Source organism: Prenolepis imparis, unplaced genomic scaffold, assembly GCF_030444845.1.
Source record: "Prenolepis imparis isolate NDT839.2.m4 unplaced genomic scaffold, iyPreImpa1.0 SCAF_1, whole genome shotgun sequence".
NCBI classification, from domain to species: domain Eukaryota; kingdom Metazoa; phylum Arthropoda; class Insecta; order Hymenoptera; family Formicidae; genus Prenolepis; species Prenolepis imparis.
Window position 1 is genome coordinate 2,693,549 of NW_028141159.1, and position 24,727 is coordinate 2,718,275.

A 24,727-nucleotide genomic window follows, 5' to 3' on the forward strand; every position below is an offset into this window, starting at 1 on the left:
TTCATAAGAAGTAATATTTTATATTTGGAACTTGCGAAGTGATCGAATCTAGAACTTCAGTATCTGCGCAAGATACTTATTCCAACTAATATTTATAAATAATACTTGTAAATTCTATCGTAAAGAATCTTTTACAAGTAGTATTTGAATTCTAAGATAAAAAATATCTATTTGTGATACTTGCACGCTCTTCATCCCACTTACACATTCATTTATCTATATATAATATATATTCCTATTTTCTCTTAAGTTTATTATTAAAAGATTTAAATATACTTGATCCAGATTCCAATACTTCGAAATATTGCTCTTGTTTTTTGAAGTAGAGAGATCGAAACCATGCAAACAAATTCGAATCTACTTGTAAGATATTTAAACCCATCGCTGCTTCTAACACAGAGTTGAGAAAACAGTTTTATAATAGTCACTATTGTATAGAAATCAAACATTATATTGTATTAATTTTGCATTCACCCCCCTAGCAAAATATTCGCGAACAATTTGATGAATATTAGATTTTCACGCATTACCATATTTACGATGTATTGCATAATTGTCGTAAAAAATTAATCTCGAATATTATCAATCAACTATCGACGTGTGGATTAACGCGGCGTTATAGGTAAAATCCGGCGAAAAACATACATTTTTTGAGGAGAAAAAGGGAGAGAAGAGAATCGAAAGTCTGTGTCGTGTTATTCTGTCGTAAAAATTCCACATAACTGACTCTCCATAGCATCGTATCACATGTATAACCGGAAATTTCTGCTTTCGCCATTTCCTACGTACATCTCGTATAGGGTTTAAGTATTTATTGCCATCTCCGGCGGAGAGATCGAACGTTCTCCGTCTCGCGCGATACTTTACCAGTAGTTCTACCGAGGGTATAGCTACCATTACAGCAGTATATTCGGAAAATGTATAGGTGTTATACACGGGGCATCCGCGCATATATAGGACCTCTAACGGGGTGGAGGACCCCGTCCGGGTGGTTTGGTTTGGGGTGTGAGTGTGCATAGCCGCGTTGATTATTCTATATACCGAGATGTCCTATATATTCACTTCCGGGCGGGAGGATGCGCAGCGCGACCGTTGATAACGATAACCGCACACGCGACGACGACGACGACGACGACGACGACGACGACGACGACGATGGTGAAGGCGTTCCACTGCTCCACTATTTTTTACGATACACGAGAACACCGCAGATGGGAAAAATGACGTAGAAAAAGAGGAGCGCGTATGTGTGACAGAAAGGGGGATGAAAGAAGAGGGTAGATATCGTGACGCGACACGACGGGTCATGCGAGGCTAAAATTTCATCCGACGACACAAAAGCGTTCCAGCCGTGATCTCCATCGTGTCTCCTCTCTCTTTCTCTCTCTTTCTTTTTGTGTCTACGGTTCAAGCGTTTTCGGGAATGCGACGTTTTCTTGTTGTCGGTCAGACACGTATTATGAAGCTGTTTCTTGGACATATTTCTATTTACAAGCAAAACCGTTGTGGGTCATCCTCTTTTAAATTCGATTCGAGTCTCTCTCTTTTTAGGGATTTTCATATCATTTTGTAATTAATATACATTTTTTTTTTAATTTTCTTTTAAATGATATATGATTCTCTCTCTCTTGATATTTTTATATCATTTGTAATTAATATAATTTTCTTTTATTTTAAGCCATAAAAGATATAAAGTGGAACGAAGTAAAAACTATTTCATCAATTATTTAATTTATTTTTCAATCCAACGCGAGAGTAAAGTTCAACGATGATTCTCGACGTCGCTACAGATACTATTATTAGCTAAAATTTTGCGGCTAAAATAATTCTATTTCGAAAACGAAAACGCTATACATATTCATAATTGCGTTTATCGACTTATCGATCGTCATGTTGACGGATTCTCGAAGAAGAAATTAGATCAATATTGTCGGGAAAATATGTGTGTGATACACACAATCGCGATTATTTTTCTTCTAAATTAAAGTTTCAGTTAACGTATATTTGGAGTAAGAGATCAATATCAGTTTTCATAAGTTTTCCGCACACTCGCGCGATTAATTGGACACCATGATCTCGATGTCAATCATCCCCATAGACGTCGATCAAATCGCTACGGGGGCGTTTTCATGTCCACGCGCGTGCAATCTATATACATACATCTGTCTGCGTGCTCTCGCGCTTTATTGAGACTACAAAAGTGGCGACTTTAAATCTGCGTTTTATGAGGAAGTGCTGCTACTCTCTGCTCTATCATGTGTTATACTATACTCTCCCCATAACCGGGCGCGCGTGTGGAAAATGCGTCTGTGCACCAGTAACACACATTTTCAGCTCGTAAATGAGGTAGGGGTCGTCGACGCATGCGGTTTGTAATAAATTATAAGCTTGGCAGTAATGTGCACGTCGTGGTCGTTACGACGTGTAAGCGTGCTCTCTGTGATTTCGACGCCCATCCTCGCGTATTGTCGACGTATGTTGTAAAACGTTAGTCGCGTTTGTGTCTCTCTGCTTATATGTAACGAAATGTCCAGTGTTTTACGAAATGAGCCTGATAAACGAGAACCATTTAACGAAAAGTGATGAGATTTTTTTTTCTCTCGCGACTCGTCAGCTTTAACAGTATAAAAAATATTTCGTACACACTGCTTATAATATCTCGAAAAATTTTCTGTGACATCTTGATTTTTTTATGAAAAACTGTTAGTTTTATCAAATTAGCATTTTATTTGCTGAAAGAGTGAGACGTCCAAAATGGCTTTTAAAAATCCCTTTTTTGAGAAAAAAATTCTGCAAAATTGAGTAAGATATCATTTTCAAAGATAAATCGTTATTTGTCAAATAAATTATTACGTTACGACGTCTAGTTTTCGAGATATCGCGTGGATCAAAGTTCCAATTAAGTTGTCTACTTTCTAAATAGTAAATATGTTTCTTTATAACATGAAACATTGCAATTATTATTTAATTGCAATATATATACAAATAACAATAATAACATTTTTGTAATGTTATTATTATTATGATGTAACAATCAACAATAGTGCTAATATAAATCTTGAAAAATGTTATTTCATCAATGAACAAAAGTGGAATAAGAATACAGTAGTGCCAATTTCCTTATTACTATTTCCTTATTACTATCTTGACTTGAATTGATTTTAGTTATGAAAAAATTAACTTTGATCTGATATCTTTTATATTTTTTTATTTCTGCTCAAAAAGGGGATATCCTGGACGTCATTCTTTCATTTAAGAGTTAGAAATCAGTTGTTTAAGAATAATCTTTTATTAGATTTCGATACTCGGTGAAAAGAGATTGGACATTTCGTGGATTCCATATAAATAGTAAGTTATTTAAGTACAACATAATATTGTTTCATTGCTCCCTCATATTTCGCGTAAAGAAGTTTCTTATCAGTTACTAGATAGATAGCGGATGCGAATGCACGCGGATATATCTTTTTACGAGCATAGCAAGGTGTCACAGTTGTCACTGTTGCAAGCCGGATTTGATGACGAGCGGATTTGGAGCTGTGTACTTCCTAGTACCGCAGTAGCTCGTAAACTTCTAACGATGAAGCAGTTTTAGAACGATGTCTCCATACGTTGTCCATGACACGTATATTTTGGGATCCAAGCGAACAAGCGCGAATGATAGAGTTTTGCGAATTTACTTGCGCGAATCTCCTTTCGACATCTCGACAGTTAAATACGCGACGATAATTTTCGCTTTGCTTGACAGATGAAATTTCATGAATTTCATAAATGTCTTTTTTTTTTTTTTTTTTTTTTTTTTAATTTTAGATTTGATCGACCCTTAGATTTTTGTAGATTTTAATGAAGCTTTTAGATTTTTATGTTCTCGAGAAATTATGTCACTTTTATCGCAACATTTTCCGAAGCAGTACATATATTTTTTCCAATTGCTCGTTACCTTCCAAAGTCGCAACCAAAATATCGCGGGAATAATATATTTTTGTACGAATAATTAAATAAATCTATCTCAAAAGCCACATTGAAGACTAAATTTAATTAATTAGATGTAAAAGTTTTATTTGCGTGACAGATGCGCTAATATTTCATATCGAGGAGCCCGAGACACACGACTGTACGGGAATATAAAAAGCAGAATAGTAGTCGCAGCTAAAATCACGGGAATAATATATATTTTTGCATCAATATATATATATAATTATATAATAAATCTATCGAAAGTTGCAGCACATTGAAGATTAAATTCAATTAATTAGATGTGATAAAAGTTTTATTTGCGCGCAGTGGATGCTATTTTATATCAAGGAACTCGAGACACATGACTATGCGGGAATAAAAAGCAGAATAGTAGTCTTGAAAGAGGATGATGGAGCGCGAGGATTGATTAAGCGGCTAAAGATTGACCTCGATACGCCGCGCGAGGAATATTAAAACTGCAACATACGAGCAGGAGGAGAAGAAGGGGGCCTTATGAGGCCGCGGGGCAAAGTAAGTCGACAAGTTGGTTTAATTGAGTTAGGCGCGGTGACAGTAATCCATACATGCATGCACAAACACACACACATATGCGCGCGCGCGAACAAACGAGAGCGGTCACCCCCGGTTAGAGGGTGGAAAGAGGTGGTGGAGAAATAGTGCCGCGGTTTCTCCCTCTCTCTCTTCAGGGGTACTCCTGGTCTCGCGTGTGTAACGTGCGCGCGTGAGGCCTGGTTTAGCTTCGATTATCGATACGGAATGCACTTACGGTCCATAATGCACCCACGAGGCAGGGGGGTACGGTTCGCCCCCGCAGTCAGGCGTATCCGGAGGTGTCCGCGAACCCTTACACGATATATTTCACGTATACGCGCGTACGTACGTACCCTACCGCATCGCCTCGCTTTTTATACACCCCCTTTCGCAAGCGATCGACGTCGTCCATAATCATCCATCCCGCGAACGCTCTCTGCTTCCTCCGCCCCCTTCTCTCTCTCGCCCCCCTGGAACACGATGCATCAGCGACAGCGCGAAGATGCATGATCGAAACCGAGTCACGAGGGATCACCGTAACGTGTTTCGCGCGTATCGAATTTCCGTACAGAATAAACCGCAATTATACTACTATCGTGCCGCGGTGCATTAAGGTATATCTTTTATATAGTGTTACTTGTATGAACGGAACAGTCACGCGGCATAAAGATCGATATTATTCACCTGAAAGGGAAGAAGGGGAGAGGGTTGGAGGTGAGCAGTAATTTACAAGCTTCCGAAACTTTCGAAACTTACATTTTTTTCTCTTTTTTTCTAAAACCTGCGTGATGTAACACGGCCTCTTCAATTATCACGCGATCGTTACCAGCTGATAACCGGTCGTTCTAGATTGCAGCGGCCCTATATATGTGGGCGGAGAGGGTATACATATATTTTTGTCTTGTACCCTATGTATATGTATATAACACCAGCTAAAGTTATTTCTCGCCGATCGTGCATCGCGTTTATAAATCGAGCCGCAGAGGGAAATAATATGCGTGCGAGTTTCGTATGCGTGTCATTGCGTGTTATAATCGCTGTTAGTCACGCTGTAAGTAGCGATGACCTGGTCATTTATCGATAATCCTCTAGTTAGATAAAACCCCCCTGTGGAAGGCATATATAAAGCCGCGCCGCACCCACATTCGCGCGCGAGACCAATCTTTCAACAAATTAATTCAGCTTGCCGGTGTCGTTTCTGCAGCGCCGACTGGGATATATCGCTCCGTAGAATCTTTCTCCGTGTAACTTCACGTGGGAAATAAAAAATACAGGAAAATCAAGCATCCTCGAGGGTTTGCCCCAAATCGAAATCGCGCGCACAAAGCGATACGTCAAATGTGCTGTCGTGACGTAACTCGGCGAACGCGGAAATGCGTGCGCGGAATAAGCCGAATTTGCACCATTGTTGAACGAAACGCATCATTAATTGGTACCTTTCACTCCCGAAGACCGCTGCGTGACATTTAAAAAAAAAAAGAGTGCGCGCGGAGCTTAATTTGTTAATTTATTTATTTATTAGCATTTTATGCATTCCCTCTCTCCCGCATTTTTTAAAAATGTTTTAATTAAAGTAGCGATCACACAGTCGAATGGTATATTAATCCTCGCATCTCTATACGAATCTTAGGAATTACATAATGCGGAAGAGCGGTGCCACGCTGATCGAATCTAAATTAGCAGAGCTTATCGCGCGTTCCTATATATTCGGTTTCTACATCCTAAAGTCCCCCGTCGTGTGCATCTAACTTTGACAATAACCCGGGGTGTAATGATACCTGGGAATCGGGGACGGCGAAGGTGTTTCTCGATATCTCCCTCTGATCTGACCGCTTTCAGGTCTATTGTAATCTTCGCCGCTCTCATGAAAAGCTAATTGATTCAATAATTACGCGGTTCTACACGGCAAACAATTAGGCTCAACCAGCCAAGACGTGAATCACGATTCGCGAAATTTGGACATTTCCGGCGGCGCGTTATCGCGAAAGTTTTTTTTTTGTTTTTTTTCCCCTCTCCGATACAATCATAGCGTGGCGAGTCGATTTTTAATTCCTCTTTAAATTCGCGAGGAAAGAGGAGGGGAACAATGGGGGGCTCAACAAACGACCGCGCGCAATTACGCGCTTAAAAAAAAAAATACAAAAACAATGGAAATATAATTGGCTTCGTTTCGAATAATGAGAGCATCGATGGTATCGGAAATAAAATCGTATTTCGCTTTTTCGCGTGTGTCCCCGAGAGATCGTGCAGAGATCGCCTATCAGGGGTCCCCGCAGGAAATATCGCGCGTGCGCGCCGATGTTGCCCGCGAGCGAGATATGAAAAATGCGAAACGGCTCCCGGGCCGATGCGAATCCTTTTACAGTTGACGCTTTTCCGATGACGTCGCCGTGATAACGCCGCGCCGACGATAATGCCGGAAATGGCATCTCCCGGGGGGAGGAAGGGGGGACGGGAGGGGGTCGATCCGCGTTCGTTGTCGACGGCGCGACTGGCCAATCCACGCTGTTTTGGGGCAAATCCGGAGGGAAAAACCCGCATTTTCATAAGTTCTTTTTTTCTTTCCCCCTCTTCCCCCCCCCCCCTTGCCGACAAATTTTCGACGGCGCGCATGTATGGCGCGAAATCAGTGGATTTATGGGCTGCAGACGGTCGTCGAGTTCCTACAATAAGCGGGGGAGAAAAAGACGATAAATTCGGAAAATGTTTTAACCTAATTAGGTATATATAAGTTAATGGCGCGTTTTATCGCGCCGGGGGGACGCGCGTTCTCTGGCGCGTGTGGAGATAAACGCGCGGCGCGAAAAATTATAAAGATTATCCGCGCGTATATATACATATATATTATACCATTATAAGTGTTTAGGCGCCTATGTTTTCGCTGAAACGCGATTTCGGTATTAGCGAAATAACCAGCAGGAGTCTGCTTAAGCGGCACAAATATAACGCTCTCCCCGAGCGGTGCACTTAGCGAAATGAGGATTAATAATTTTCGCAGTTTATGTAACGGGATATCGTCGCTCATGTGCTTTCTGATCCACGAAAAAAAAAAAAAAGAAAAGAAAATTTACTGTCGAAAGCGCCGCGCCGACGCGATAAGGGTGGATTGAACCGATTCTGGAGGAGGGAGAGTTCAAACTTGTTTTACACGCGCGTTTGCTATTTACATAACTACTCTTTTCACTCGATTTTGGCACAGTCTTTATCACGTTTGCAAAAGTCGATGGGTGGAAAGGATCAAATGAATAGAACGATAAAGTGTGCGCGCGCGGAATTCCTAATTAATTTTTCTAATTAAAATATATACATCGAGCAAATACATCGTCGAGAAATTTGTTAGCGTCGTTTCAGCAAATTAATTATGCACCGCGTATCTACCGAGTATCTCTATAAAGTTTCGCGAATTCATGAGCGTTAAATAAACCGGCCGACGCGTTCCCATAATTTCCAGCTGACGTGGTGCGCTCGCGCGCGCGATTGATCGATCATCGAAGAGCAATTATCAAAGTGCGAGCGCGATCAACTTCTCATTTACTCGACGTCGACGAGTAGAAAGAAAAAAAAACAAAAACAAAAACAAAAAAATTTGATCCCCATGACGAGATCGGACGGTTCAGTAGTGCCCCTACATAGAGAGAGTTTTCGTGAGTTTTTTTTTTTTTTTTTTCGTACGGATTTAGAGAGCGTTGCCACCTCTGGAAAAATCGGAGCGAGAGGGGAGGAGGAGGTGCGGTCGGATTCAATAAATCTCGCTCGCTGATAGTTTCGATAAATGGTTTTGATACGGAACACGGCGGACTCCATCCGTGATTCGCTATAACGTACCCAGTTTTCAGCTTGTGACATAAATGTCGTCGAGTCTCTTTGGGCACAAAATGGAATATAGGACGACTCTGACACGAATTCCCTTCCTAATGTGAGTCTCGCGCGAAGTCTCTCTCTCTCTCTTTCTCTTTCTTGCAAAGATCTTTTCTCGCGAACGAATGGGTCTCGTGTCACTTCTCTTATCTCGTGCTACCTTGACGCTTAGTGTCATCTGCTTTTTCTTAAGTTGGACTTACGATCGCGAGTATTTCTTAATCCTACGTTTGCTTTTTTGTGATTCGTCGAGACTTACAATTTCTTTTTTTAAAGTATGTAATCAAATAATCATAAGGACCCGACTCCTGTAACTTTTGCGCTAAATATGCGCATTAAATATTTGTGGTATTTCTATAATGTAGAGAAATTGCGGAATACTTTATTTCTTCGCTCGATCAGATAAATATTTTTCAAAGTTTTCGAATATATAGGTCGAACGGAATCGATACGCTGAATAAAAGGTTAGTATTTACAGCTGCATTATTTATGTTAAATGTAATGAGGAATGGCAATTTTTTAATTGAATCACACAGTGATGCAATTTTTTTCTGGAATTTGAACGCAATGTTAAAGCGAATGGTCTCTTCTAAAAAAGATATGGACTTATCTTTTATTTATATTTTACATCCATGCATACTTTAATTGCAAGTAATCGATGGAGCAAAAATTGTAATTCCGTGTTTGCATTTTTCATAATTTCGTAAAAATATAGTTGCGCAAATATCGAACTATCTGATTCGTATTAAAAGTTGCTAAAATCCATGAGAAAGGTGACTTTGATAAAATTTTTTAATACGCGAAGCTCCATGAGAGCAAATGCAATATCGGAAGAAGTCTTTAATGGATCTAACGCGAAAAAGAAACTAGTCTAAAGAGAGATGATCCCTTCCTCGAAGATGTTCTCGGGAAAAGAGCATCATCGCTGCACAGAGAAATGTTTAACACAGCAGCTAATGTAGAGAAATACAGATAGTTTCTGCTAAACAGGTGTTTCAACTGGAGCGGAACAAGATAGTAGCTAAAGTCAATTGGAATGTTTGAGAGGACAGATCGATTCATGGTTATACGAATAGTGTGCTCCATTAAGTTTGAGTGATAATAAATTCGGGTGACGTCGACGAGATTTCAGATTATCCTAAATGATTTCGAGACGGAATACGAGGGTGAGAAAGGATGAGAAGAGATTTTCAATTCAATTATATCGAATTTCACGGGCGATTCGAGGAGTTGCGCATAATTATGCGCTTATTATACGTTGTATTTTAATCAGGATGAACAAGATTCGTTTATCGATTCTCTCTCGAAGAAGAAGAAGGAATATTATTAATCTTGTCGCGATAGATCTACATCATTAACATCAAACCGATTGATTGCATTGATTATATGCATATATGTGTCACTTTTATCAATCAACCAATCAGTTCGTATAAAAAATGGGAATAGAAAGAAGTAGAATAACAAACAAAAAAAAAGTGAAAAAAAATACTCAATGCATTCGCGGTTGGGAAAAATCCGCGCCAACAATTTATAGTCGAAGATATTCTTCGACTTCCTCTCATTTTGTCGCGTTTTATTTATTTTGTTATTTCACCGTATTTCGTAGTGAGATGGCGTGTTCCCCGAGAGTGACTGGTCTGGTTGAATTTTATGCAATTCGGGTGATATCGCTTTCACGACAGCACAAATTTGCTTAAAATTCGGGACAGAACCCGCATTAAGTGCGGGTAAACCGCATTGTGTGGCTGAGCCGCACAAGCTACCGGAATGACAGCATTTCGTCGCCGTGGCGTGGTTGGAAAGTCGAAAGCATATTAATAACAAAAGAGAGACCGAAACATTTCCGTTTAATATGAAAATATCGACGACAAATATTTCGCGGAATAAACGCGACCAGAATCCGTTTCTCTCTTTCTTGCCCGTACATTTTATCGAAGAGGCAGATTATTGTACAAGGAAAAATATTATTATAATAAATTTTTTAAAAAATCTATGTTAACGAGACAGTTTTATTTAAAATTACAAACGAATATTTTTTGTGTTTAATCCGTCACATACTATATCTACACGACAGTTGCTAACGAGCCTCTCAACGTAATGCCTTTGCATATTCTTGAAGCCTGTATTTTCTTCTTTGTACTTTCCGACTTTGCGTCTTTGTGCATTAAGAAACTTAAAGAAACTCTAATGCCACATTAGCAATGCCTATTTTATTTAACTTGCGAATAGTTTTGAAGTAGCATAAGCAGTTAATTCAAACTTGAATTCTTCGCTCTTGTTGGTAGAATATATCTTTGTTGTGAATGATGCATAAAGATCCTTATGGCAAGGTTCCGCCTCGAGATATATATGTACAATTTCTAATTTAATATCATATTTGGCAGTTGTAAATTTAATTAAAATTATTCTACATTGCAAAAGTTATATTATTACTTTTATCATGGAAATATATGTATATATATATATATATATATATATATATATTGTTTCGTTGTGAACTATGCGTATTCTCGTAATTGTTAAATTTTTACGCGAAAGTTAAATCTCATGTAAAAATATCGTGGGAATGCTTAACATTTTAAATGACGAATATATAAAACGCGTATCAGAGAGAAAATTCACGTACGTCCAAAAACACAGAGGGCGAGGAATAAATGCGAGCTAAAATAATTATTAAGCGGAATATTTAACACAAGAGCAATCTTCATCTTAAACATTATAAATTCAACATTTGTGAGAGAAATATTTCAATATAATATTAAATATATTATATATAATATTAAATATACTGTTTTTCTCTATTCAACACACATAACTATAATATATTCAACGGAATGTACGTGAAGGCGGACACGAATATTTGAACTTTTCGTACATTTTCACAATATTTTTTTATTGTTTTAATTTATTTTAAATAGCATACCATTCTGATTTTCGGTCAAACTCTTTTTATGAATGAAACTGTGTCATTCGTAACGCGTTATCTCCTTATTAGACTCGAATCGGAGACTCTCTCAGCGAGATCCGTGCCTATCGAACGCAATATCGCAAATGGACGATATCATCAACCCCCGTTCTTTCTTTATGTTACAGCGACTGCAACGAGATTGAGGCACTCGAGACACCTGGACGTGAGATCGCAGTTTCTGAGCGAGGAAGAATTACCGGTGAGTGCTTCTCGATTCATTCTTGATTCGATTTCTCATCCCTTCCTCTCATCTCCTCTCCACAACTTCCTATACCACTTACACTCCTTTCCTTCTGTCTCAGACGTCAAGTCCGGGATTCCTTTTACGGGGGATGATCTACCGAGATCTCCTCGTATAAACCATCCTTCCACCGCGTGTATAATGGATTTGTCCCCCTTCTCTTTCATCGCTTTAATCTTCCGAACGATTAAATATTTACCGCGCGCGCATCATCGCCTCGGTTTTACGTGACATCAACGGGTCCATTGTTGTCCCGTTCAATATATATAGAGTCTATAAAGTCGCGATCGCGAAGTGACGGAAATACGACGTCTTATTTCTCTGTTGCAATTAATCATTTCAATGAAAACTTGAATCTGATTATTATGATAATGTAATTTGAATTATACTCTGGATTTCCTCTCTTTGCTCTCGCAAATGCAGAAAAAATACTGTGTTAGGTTAATAAACAGAATAAACTTTCTTTATTGCGGCCTTTCTCGGAACTCCCTAAAAGTATCCAATATTGAATCAAGCTTGTTTCAATACATTATTTTTTACCTTTTTATTAATGTATGAATATCCAGGTATCTCTCAACTGCGTGTTTTCGACACATTATGCACTGCACCAATTTTTTTTTATATTAGCTACTAACTATACTGGGCATCGAATATTCTTTCCCGTTAAATTGTGAAGGTTTCCGAATAAAAAGACCCTTTGTATTTTGTTTTGGGCGAAGAAAAGTTCCGACATATTTTTAATATTTAAAGTTGCTTTGGATATCCGCATATCCGTTAATTGATAAAAAAAAAGGTTTAAAATAGTTGAGGTTCGCGCGCGAAAATAAGATCTACCGCACAATACAAAAATATAGGCAATAGGAACAGAAAGTAACGCACAAGCAATAACAGAAATAATCACATTTCAACTTACCAGAAAAACTGTATCAACGCACAATGGAATATGAAATAGACAATAGGAACAAAATTTCCGACGTGTTGGATTTCTGTTCTCTATATTGCCTGTATCTGGCAATCACAGTGATTCAATTGTATTTTCTAAAATGGACGCACAAGCAGAGAAGCAAATGATTGGATAACACCGAGAACACTCTTGTTGCAAAATAATCGTTGTTTTAGTATTACCTAAATTTTTATTCCATATTTCTATTCCCTGTTCTTATTGCCTGTACTTTTATATTGTGTTAGGTATTTAATTCTTCTGGCAATGTATATAATTTTTTACCTTTTCACCAATGAATCGATATCCCAACTATGCGTTTTCGAAATATTGCGCCATTTTTTTATAGCAGCTGCTGGGCATCGAACATTTTTTCCCGTTATATTTTAGAAGAGGTGTATTTCCGAATACAAAGGCCCTTTGTCTTTTGTTTCAAGCGAAGAAAAATTCCGACACATTTTTAACATTTCAAGTTGCTTCGGATACCCGGGTACTCATTCATTGACAGATGGGTTAAGTGATTTCCAGCAGCTTCGGGATATTTTTTCGTCGCTGTTAAAACATAAACAGCCTCACCGAGGCGAACGTGTTTCACGTTCCGATCGTTCGTCATGCATAAATGATTCGCTGCAGACGGGCGAAATCACTCGTGATTCGATGAATAGATGCGCGTTCCATTACTCGCGCCCATACGTTCACTTCGGTGAGACACTTCCGTGAGAAGTGCTTGGTTGGCGGCCCCTGAGACTTGCTTACGAATCGCTCGTAAATCCTTGACATTACGCCGAAGTTTGCTCGGCGGAGCGTAGGATATTTAGGAACGCGAATCGCGAACGGAGAATTGCAGAGGGGCCATCTTCTGCGCATGATTCGTTTATACATATAGAAACTTGGACTAATGGCAATCGAGTGAAAATTGTCGCTTCGCCGAATACCGATAATTGGGGTACTGACGTTGTTTGAGACCTAATCTTCGCGATGTATCCTAGACAGATATAATACCGAAACTCTTCGTAATTAAGATACATATAATCTTCTTTCCCACAATATAGATAATCTTCCTTGGTACAATAACGTATATAAATATGTATATATAAATATCAGCCATAACTAGCCTGCGTTGCGCCCGATGCAAGCTCATTTTTCGCCCCCTCCCTCTCCCAATTACCTATAATAAAGAAAATTGAACTTTTGAACTAAAAAAAGTTTATTTGCAAATAAATATATTTTTTCATTTTTTTCAAACTTTTTTATTTTATTGTCTTGACTGCACCCCCCTGAAACTTGCGCCCAATACGGGGGCACCGCCCTAATTGCTGCATTAATAAATATATATAAATATTTTAATAATTGGACTTTTATTAGGTCTGTTATACCTAATACGGAAAGTATAAAGTATAGCGAATGACGTTTTAATTAAATATAGTATTTCCACGTGCGTTGTAGAATATTATTTTAATGTGTAAATTAATGGAAACGATTTTATATTTTTATGCGCGAAAAGTAGTACGGCGAGAGAAAATATGATCGTACCGTTTATATTAATAATTCAATAGTGCAGTTAGTTGTATAAATATTAATTTTTTGTTATGATAAAATTTGTTTAAATATTTTTTACATTTTTAGAAAATTTTTAGAAAACTCGCATCATTATTTATTTGTATTTAATTCGTCGCACATAATCTTTTAATTTTAAATATAATAAAATATCTTCCATTTTTTAAATACAAGACATCTCGTCAATTTCTGATTTTGATAAAACTTTTTTTTTAAGAAAAAGTCAAACGCAGGAATAATAAGATTCTGCTACCGCGTGATGTAGTCATTTTCTTTGCTATCATTAATAAAACGGTTTTCTTATAGATATTACATTAATGGAACAACGTTTAATACTCTCGCTCCCTTTAAAGAGTCAAATTCCATTAATTTGCTTACCCTTGATATATAAGCTCCTACCGTGAATTGGAGATGGTAATCGCGGCGAAGCTCGTTAGTCTTTTGCGCATATTAATTGTTGCGAAAAGACGCCGTGAGCAATTCGCAAGTTACGAAAGCTTTTTCGCCTTTAATATTAATTAACAGCCGAGAGTGTATCTCGCGACCGCGCTACGTGTATCATTGCTTTAAAACTCGGCGCAAAGTATCTCATAGAGAGAAGAGGTCATTTATTCGAGTACTACGTGTACAGCTATTTGTTTTCTCGCTCGATTTATGACACTGATTTTATTCAAGTATCGTACTTACGTCAACGTTAAATAGAACATTGATAATTAATTCGATGTACTCACATTCGCCTTTTCCAGTCTTCTCTGGGGATGGGGGATCAAGTTCAATAGGTATTTAAGAATCCGCGTCAAATCCAATAATCAAGTTTAGAAGTAATCGAATCTGGAACATACATACAAAATAATATTTAATATTATTTAATTATATTAAATCAATTATTTAATTATATTAAATACTATTTCATAAAAGATTCAAACACATCTGATCTATATTCAAGTCTATTTGAAAGTATTGAGTTTTTTTTTTTTTTCAAAGTAATCAGAGAGTCGAAATCATGCAAACAAATTCGAGTCCACTTGTAAGATATTTAATTCCATCGCTAGTTCTCTGATCGAAATAGCTCGACGACGCGATTCTTGTGATAATCCTCTCTCTCATTCGAGAGCTTTTTTTCGTCATTTTCTCTCGGGTCTCGGTGATGAAGCGATTACAAATTCCAATTGACGGAGGGACGTTCCTCCGAATAAGTCTGCACGAATCAACCGCGGATAACGCATAACGGAGTTAATATGCTAAAACACACGGCTAACTTGTTTATCGTTAATGAGGCTGGAAAGTACGAGAGAGCGAAGCAAGCGTCGGTGCTATATCGAGGTAACATATGACCTAGGCAAAGTGCAAACGCGAAATTCTAAGCGGTCTGATGGGTTTGCCAGATGCTAGAGGCGGCGTGTCTCGCTGTAAAATTTAGCAAACGCAGCAAGAGAGCACACGCGGATTATATTTCTTACCAAATGTTGTTTACCTGAGAATATCGTTACCTCGCGGGACAGAAAATAGTAATGAATATTAATGTCGCGAGCATTTAATTACATCGAAGATAACTATCTAGGCAGCGCGTCTAGGGAGAAAGAGAGAGAGAGAGAGAGAGAGAGAGAGAGAGAGAGAGAGAGAGACTCTCGGCATTATTATAAGCGTCACCCATGTACTTTAGCGTGTTAAGCGCGAATTGGAGCGTGCTTATCAAAGTCAGAAGGTATGAAAATTTGGATGCTACATAGATATATTATTATCATGTCGGAGATACAATTTTCTACGTCGATTAGTGTAAATTTTACAGTCACTCTTATCACTATTCAATATACGCATATATTATTTATAGCTTTATAGTCCAAAGTTAAATACGACGTCGATCAATCTTACATTACGTATGTTAAACGTCGTTGGATCGATCCTTAATCGCGATGAAATGGTAACACACGGGACGTACATATACATACGAGGGCAGTAGCAGCCATAATTTATGAGAATATGGCTTGTACCATAAAACGCAACAGACCGCGTAACGTTGTGCAAAGCCGCGGAACTTGACTAACCTTGCCACATGTTCTAGATCACCAACGTGCATGATTATTACGAAGCGCCTGGTTATATGGCGCCCCGTTTTTTCCACCTTCTTTCTTTCTCCCTCTCCCTCTCCCTCTTTTTCTTTGTACTTGTATCCCTCCCCCGAGGCTATTGGATCTTTTATGAGGAAACGCGACATAATATACCGCTCGGAGTCCGCGCCGTGATTAATGGCGCTTGGTTTATGAGGAGCGCTTTGATTTATCGAGTGCCTTGTTCTCTAAAGTCGCTCTTTCCCCCTCCTGCCCCCCTCGCACGCTCAACTTTACCGATTAATCCCCCGGACATATCTTTCGGGGGCTGCCCTCCCTCTACCCTTCGCTAACACCCGCGCTAATAGCCGTCCGTTTCTCTTGCGCTTTCAGCTCGATGAGAATCACAACCACAAGCCGGTGTTCTCCAATTGCTCGAATTATGCACCCGTAGTGAAGGAGGAGGAACCGGCCGGCACGGTGGTGATCCAGGTGCACGCCGAAGATAAAGATCCAACGGAGGAAGGAGGTACTGTATACGTCATCAACGATATAACTAGGATATACTGTATATAAAATGTCGTTGTAAATTATGCGCGTAGTTAAACAGAGTTAAATTTTCTTTTTTTTACGATCTACTCAAAGTTTTATAACTCTGAATCGGTACAAGAGCGAGGACCAAGTCTTTAGAAACATCTGCCTCGCATTTGAGCTTATTTTTTAATTACACAAGCTTGATGTACTCAATATGTTTTTGCCGGTTTATCGAGCGAAATCATGCAACAAATACGTATATGGATACGGTATATGGATATTATATATATATTAAATTTTATAATTTTATTTATTTGAAAAATATTTATTTTTAATAGGAAAAATTGGCAAAAAGTAATTATAAAAATAGGAATATTAATATTAGAGATTAAAGGTATAATTTAAATAAAACTTTTTTTTTATTAGTAAATATAGTTACAAAAATTAAATCGAATGAAATTAAATTTAAATAAAATTGATAAAAATTAAAAGAAAAGATATAAATGGGGAGGAGATTAATTAATTAAATTAACGAGATCAGACGAATGGAAACACTTTTCTACATTTATAAATTGATAAAGCGAAAGATGTGCATTATTTTGCACAACACAGTGCAGTGAAATTCAACATAAAACGAACATAGAACGAGTCATTAATCCGGACGATGTCTGGACCATGAATTTTCAGGTACTATTACCTACAGTTTCGTGACCGCTCCCGACGAGAGGTTAAAATTCGAGATCAACAATAAGACGGGTCTCATCAGGACGACCCAGATGCTGGACAGGGATGAACCCGCCAGGGAAAAGGAAGCTTATCTCACAGTGCTCGCGACTGACAATGGAAGGCCACAGCTGGATGACGTGTGCACATTTAAGGTCACCATTGAGGACGTCAATGATAATTCGCCCGTCTTCGACAAAGTGGTACGTTGCTAACTACCCAAAGTTTACCAAAGTTACTAACTCGTTAACTCTCTTATGATTCGTATTTACAAAAGAAACTGGGTGCATGTGATACGAATACATACATAATGTACACGTACGCTGCTTATACGAATATCATAATTGTACCGAAATCGTAAAAATCGAAAAAATCCATCATGGCTTAACAGGAAGACAGCAAAGCGTTTTTTCGTTTAACGATATAAAAAATTTTGATTTTTCTCAATCTTTTTTTAATCGAGACATTATCGATAAATATAATTTTATAGAAAAAAAAACATTTTGATTGTATGAATTTTTAATTGTACACAGAGAGAATTTTTTCTTAGAATTTACTCTGAAAATCATGGTAATCGTGGGACAATATGGTATAGAAAGAATTTTATGTGAATTTCTCTGATATGTTTGATAAATTTTACTATGCAGTTTAGTAAAATTAATCAAATATATTTTATATTTTATTGATAGATATTATTATTTTTATTGTGATAAATATTAATCAGAGATATTCTCATAAAATTCTTTCCATACCATATTGTCCCATGATTACCATGATTTTCAGGGTAATCTCTAAGAGGAAATTTTCTCAGTGTATAATATATTCTCATATATGGTTCTATATATATATATATACATTCTATATATATATATATATACATCTATATTTCTACAATAAATTATTAAATTTCTAAAATAAAATACTTTTGAAAATATTTTAGTACATTTAGAGAAATGAACAAAATTAATTTAATGACAAATTTTATATCGCGAATTATTGTGATAGAGAGAGAGAAATTTTCATGTACATATATTTTATAAGTTTTCCTTTTTTCATAACCTAATATCCATTACTGCTACTAACATTTTCTGCTTGAATTTTTTTTTTGTTTTACTTCAATCCCAGGTCTTCCGTGGATACGTATGGAAGGTTGGTTTTAAATTTGCGGTGTAAACATTGCTCGATATGCGAGATGAATGAAAAAAAATATTTCACAAATTTTGTCTCCTTTTTACATACAGTTTACGTTTTTTTTTTTTCACGGAACGAACTATTATTTTTATATATTGAATGTTCAAATTTTATCTGTACGAGCTTTAAAACGATATTTAGGCAATCACCGCACTTAATATGATGAACTAACATTTTTTTGCCATTTCTCTCTCCGTGTTAAAGAAATTATCATGTGCATGTACTGAAATGGAAGGAATGATAATGGTTTTAGAAATGATAATGCACCGTAAGCATGATTTGTACGAAAACTGCATGTAATACATTACGCTAAATGACGTTTTAGAAATTATCTCGTACACCTCGCGTGTGTTGTGTATGTGTAATAATCGTTTCTCGTTCAATGTTCTAAATTTTACACACGTTTAACACAGGCGTATACGGAATCCGTGCCGCAAGATTTACCTGTTGGTCGAGAGGTCATGAGAGTCTCCGCTACCGATATCGATGACGGCAATAATTCTGTCGTGCGATACAGTCTATCGTCTAAGAGACCGGATGATGCTGTATACTTTCGGATCGACCGCGAGAGCGGTGTCATATTCCTCAACAAAGTTATAGACGTAAGTAATATGAGAGAGGGGATGAACGCGATGTTAAGAGGGTAACTTTGTTTTATAATGATGTCTTGAAAAATAGAACACTTTTGCAACATTTTCTTGATAGTTAAGTGGCGATAGTGAGTAATTTTTATCTTTGTTCGTGAATTTCCACATTATTCATTAGCGAGCTCTATTACGTAAACTACATAAGTTTACTATTTTTCTATACTATAAAATACTATTTTTTTAAATTTGTTATTTTATATTTTTTTCATGTTTACTAAAAATTTTACGCCACTTATAAAAGCTGTAATAAATAATACAACGCATCGAACTATACTTATTTTAAAACAAAAAAGAAAAGAATAAAGAGAGCTTGAGTTTTCGAAGCTTAATTTAACAGATTACATAAATCTCTTATATTATGTTCATTATGAATTTGCGCAGCGGAATCCAGATTATAAATTCAGTATGATAGCTACCGCCGAGGATATTGGCGAGAGCCCAAACTTTAATGTCATCGATCTTGACATACGGGTTGTGGAATCGCATAAGAAGGCACCAGCTTTTTTACCGAGGCCAGCGGAACCAATTAAACTTAAGGAGAATTTTAGCGATTTCGATGCTAGTATTGTCCGTTTAAAAGCAGTTTCCAACATTGATAACTCCAGCAATTCGGACAATTCGTATCTGCTCTTCGAGCTTGTCACCGGTAGAACGGAACAGACTAACAAAGGGAACACTTTTAGGTATGTCTATGTAAATTATTTATCTTTATATCGCATTTACATAATAAAACATATTTTATACAATTGCATTCTATATAATTTTATCCATCATGCTTATGATATGTGTATGTGTGTGTATATATAAATAGATTAGAATCCAATAAGGACATAGCGGATATCAAGCTCTCTCAACATCTCGATTACGAAAGTAACACGCAGTATTCGTTAATAGTACGAGTACAAAATAAATATCAGTTAGCCGCCGAAACAGTGATCGATATCGAAGTTCTCGATGTAAATGACAATATTCCAGTTTTTCGTGATATCAAGAAGGGAAGCGTGTTAGAAAACGAGCCTCAAGGAGTTCCTGTAATGCAGGTGCGAGCCATCGACGCCGATGGCACTTCCGCTAATAATCAGGTATTGAAATTATCTAATAATAATAATATTGTTTGTACTTTAAGAGAATTTTTTATTACACGATTGTATCTGTGCGATTATTATTAATACGACACCTCGATTTGATTTTTCTCAAAAGGTCAGTTACGAATTGGACAACTTCAAGGATCTCTTCACGATCGATCCGCAAACTGGTAACATCACGACCTTGAAGACGTTCGACAGAGAGTACGAAGACACGTACAACGTCAAAGTAATAGCAACGGATAATTCTCCGAGCGCTCTGTTCAAAACCGGAGAGCACAATAAAGGGCAACAGGTGTTTCGAATCGAGATTGCCGATAAGAATGACAATCCACCTCGTTTCACTCAAAAAGTCTATACCCACAATTCGATTTACGAAAATGCAAACATCAATGCGCCTGTGACTGAAGTCAAGGCTGTCGATTCCGATACAGCCAGTCCCGTCACTTACAGCATCATTTCGGGCAACACTGACGATAGCTTCTACATCGAAGCTACAACGGGAAAGATTCGGGTGAACAAGCCGCTCGATTATGAAAAAATCACCAAGTACAATTTGACAGTAAGAGCGTTCGATGGTGTATTTAACGATACCGCCCAGGTTGAGATTTTTATCGAAAACGTCAATGACAACCCACCAGTCTTCGAAGACTTTAACAAAAATCCGACGATAGAGGAGGAAAAATTGATAGACGGTAAGACACAGTAATTTTTAGTAATTAAAACAAATTAATCTTAATTTTAACACAAACTTACATGCTTTCTCTTACTGTCTAACTAGGATGCATCACAACTGTGGTGGCCCACGACCCCGATATCGAAGATAGGAATGCCGATCAGCATATCGCCTACTTTATCGTGAAAGAAGATCAGCAACCCCTGATAGGAATCGACAAATCGGGCTGTATGAAGTTGAAGAAGCCGCTGGATCGCGATCCGCCGAATGGTTATTCAATGTGGACCGTGAGTTGGACTATAAATGATATTTTTATCGAGTTAAAATATATATGTATATCATATAAACTTAATTTCTTACTTTATTCTTACATTTGCAGGTGATCGTGATGGCAAGAGACGAAGACGGATCGCCTACGGCTCTACGCGAGTTGGTGATGGTCAACATCACTCTCATAGATATAAACGACAACGCACCGTTTCTCGATATGCCTTATCCCGTAATCTGGGACGAAAACAAGCCGCCTGGCAAGATAACCGAGCTCAAGGCGCGAGATTACGATTCCGACGAGAACGGTCCGCCGTTCGAGTTTCGAATCGACGACAGTGCGGACGATGAGATCAGATCCAAGTTCGACATTCGCGAGATTAATCTGTACGCGCGAATCGAGTTCGATCGCGAAGAGAGGAAAAGCTACGATATACCGATCGCGATCACGGACAGCGGGATGCCACCTATGACGGGTACCTCGACACTGACTGTCATCATAGGCGACGAAAATGACAATCCTATGCAGGAGGGCTCGAGTTCTATATTTGTTTACAATTACAAGGGAGAAGCTCCCGACACGGAAATTGGACGCGTTTACGTTAACGATTTGGACGATTGGGATTTGCCGGATAAATCTTTCGACTGGGCCTCCCATCACGACGGATTCCATCTAGATCCCAGCACCGGCATGATCACCTTGCAGTCGGGTACAACAAACGATACCTTCGTATTGAAATTTATCGTCACTGAGAAAGGCCATCTTATTAAAGCTCACCAAGTACACGCATATGTGAATGTCACCGTTAAAGAGCTTCCGGAAGAAGCCGTGGACAGATCCGGTTCCGTGCGATTTTACGGAATAACCGCGGAACAGTTTGTGGCACCCGACGAATCCGGGGTTAGTAAGAAGGAGATTTTTCAAGAGAAGCTGGCCACCATGCTAAACACATCGGTCGAGAATGTCGACGTGTTCACGGTGCTTCATTCGCCTCATCACAACAATAGGAGTTTGTTGGACGTCCGATTCTCGGCACATGGCAGTCCGTATTACGCTCCCGAAAAGCTGAACACGATTATAGCGCAACACTCGAAACAGATTGAACGGGAAATGAAAGCGGACATTTTGTTGGTAAACATCGACGAGTGCTTGTTTGAGAAGCTTTATTGCAACAGTTCATGCCGCAGTTTCTTAAACGTCAGCACTATTCCGTATTCCGTATACACTAATACCAGCTCGTTCGTCGGTGTTAGAGCGATTGTCGATCCGCTATGCACTTGCACCGTAGCGGAACCTATCGTCTGCTTAAATGGCGGCACTCCTCTGGCAGAACGATGCGAGTGTCCACCTGGTCTGGAAGGACCAAGATGCGAACTGTTGGGTATCGGCTTTCACGGAGACGGCTGGGCTATAATGCCGCCACCTGATCAAGCCTGCGACGAATCGCATATAGGTAGGGTTTCTCTAGTCAAGTCTATTTTTTAAAAAAAACCGGGAATTATCAGGAATTTTTTTTTACCTCTTGAAAAATTCCGGAATTTTATTGACACTCAGGGAATTTTTTTCGAAAATTGTGTCTGATAATTTTACTTTTATTTATATATATCACTTAATTAACATATCTTTATATTTATAACATTCAAATTTTTTCTCCATCATAATTTAATTTAAATTTTTATTAAAATCTCTGTGAAATTATTAACGATCTCTTTTTTTTTTAGTATCAAAGTTTCATGCAAATTTCATGGAAATATCTTAAGACGTTTATATTTATAATAAATTATTTTAATGAGTAGACACCCTGCTAATACTTTGTATTTATTATACGTTATTTTCATTACTCGTTTCTATATAAATGAATTTATTACAGGAGTGGAAATAACACCACACGTGGACAATGGCCTTGTCTTTTACTTTGGTCCCATGACTTACAGCCCTAAACTTGGACTTCGAGATTTCATGGCTTTGGAACTTCAGCAAGGCTACGCCGTGTTGTACATCGACTATGGAACGGGAACTGTGAGACTAGATCACAAACAAATCAAATTGACGGACGGCAAGAATCATAGAATAGATATTTACTATACGAAAACTGTAAGAACTTTCGCTACTGTTTTGTTCAAAATTGAATAAGTGCGATTATCTCATCGTACTTGATTTTTTTTCCAGTCGATGGAGATGAGAGTTGACAATTGCGGTATATCCGCTTGTATGAGTCTCACTGCGCCGCAAGGAACCAATGAATTTTTAAACGTCAATAGTCCTATGCAAGTAGGAGGTACATTAACTAATCTGGCACACTTGGCGTCGAATTTAGGATGGGATCATCAACCAACTGATAAAGGATTTGTCGGCTGTATACGTAACATGACATTCAATGGAAATGTAAGTGACGAAGAAAAAGAGATATGAAAAAAATATAGTGATGTAAATTTTATTTCTCTCTATGTGTTTATTTCAGACGTACAACTTAGGTATGCCGTCGCTGTCCAGAAATGCAGATCCCGGTTGCAATCACGGTATGGCAAAGGCCATCTCATTCGGGATCGACACGAATTTTATAGTAGCCATATTAGTTTGCGTATTGATATTGTTAATACTACTCGTCGCCGTAGTAGTACATAGAAGAAAGACGGATGATTTGTACAAGGATATGGATGATATTAGGGAAAATATTATTAATTACGAAGACGAAGGAGGCGGTGAAGTTGATACGGCATTTGACTTGAACGTGTTGAGAGCCATTTACGATGCACCGCCTATTGATTCTAAGATAGCTCCAATTGGCCTACAGGGTAGAGGTAGAAAAAACGACAAATAATACTATATATAATGTGCTTCTTGCATATAGATCGTAACATTGTACAAAAACTAAACTAAAAGAATTCTGTTTGTTTAAAGGAACCGATGAAGTTCCAGACATTTGCGGTTTCCTAGACGGAAAGAAGGAAAGCTGCGATAAAGATCCCGATACGAATCCGTTCGACGACGTAAGACATTATGCTTACGAGGGAGAGGGTAACTCGGAAGGCGATCTATCATCGCTAGCATCCTGTTAGTATTTTTAAATACAGATACAAGATATTTAAATAAAAGATATTTTTCTTGCGTCTCAACTTTTTATGTTTTCTGTTCTTTTTATTTATAGGCACCGACGATGGAGATCTCAAATTCAATTATTTATCTAATTTTGGACCAAGATTCAGAAAATTGGCAGACATGTATGGGGAGGATCCAAGTGATGAGGAAAGTGACGGAGTCGGTGAACGAGAAAGCGAAAGCTGGTGTTGAGTTTTCTTAATTGAAAACTTCGTAGATATAAAATTTTAACGCAGGTAATATATAATTATTTGGATAATCTTTAAACACATAATTCTGTACACGTAATTAATATATAATTAATAATTATATATTATAATTATATAATTATAATTATATAAAATTATATATTAATATAATTAATTAATATTTACGCAAATGTGAAT

The 24,727-nt window shown here is 37.9% G+C and overlaps 1 protein-coding gene and 1 long non-coding RNA gene across 3 annotated transcripts in view; one reads left to right on the forward strand and one right to left on the reverse strand.

Moving 5' to 3' along the window:
* Positions 1-24,727, forward strand: part of Shg (DE-cadherin) — a 137,376-nt gene that overhangs the window by 108,555 nt on the left and 4,094 nt on the right. The window contains exons 2-16 of one of the 2 annotated variants that reach the window (XM_083048655.1): positions 11,458-11,531; positions 16,512-16,647; positions 17,340-17,578; positions 18,501-18,524; positions 18,980-19,168; positions 19,595-19,896; positions 20,025-20,295; positions 20,414-20,993; positions 21,080-21,261; positions 21,354-22,695; positions 23,113-23,336; positions 23,412-23,627; positions 23,704-24,043; positions 24,144-24,296; positions 24,391-24,577. In XM_083048655.1, the coding sequence (XP_082904781.1) occupies positions 11,458-11,531; positions 16,512-16,647; positions 17,340-17,578; positions 18,501-18,524; positions 18,980-19,168; positions 19,595-19,896; positions 20,025-20,295; positions 20,414-20,993; positions 21,080-21,261; positions 21,354-22,695; positions 23,113-23,336; positions 23,412-23,627; positions 23,704-24,043; positions 24,144-24,296; positions 24,391-24,533 (4,415 nt within the window). In that variant the 3' untranslated portion in view covers positions 24,534-24,577. The remainder of the gene's footprint in view (positions 1-11,457; positions 11,532-16,511; positions 16,648-17,339; positions 17,579-18,500; positions 18,525-18,979; positions 19,169-19,594; positions 19,897-20,024; positions 20,296-20,413; positions 20,994-21,079; positions 21,262-21,353; positions 22,696-23,112; positions 23,337-23,411; positions 23,628-23,703; positions 24,044-24,143; positions 24,297-24,390; positions 24,578-24,727) is intronic. The other variant, XM_083048666.1, reaches the window with a different exon arrangement.
* On the reverse strand, positions 14,802-21,183 carry LOC145942193 (uncharacterized). The gene is made up of 2 exons (XR_014426330.1): positions 21,055-21,183; positions 14,802-14,901 (listed from the first exon to the last, which is right to left on the reverse strand). It is a non-coding gene; the product is annotated as an uncharacterized LOC145942193 (long non-coding RNA).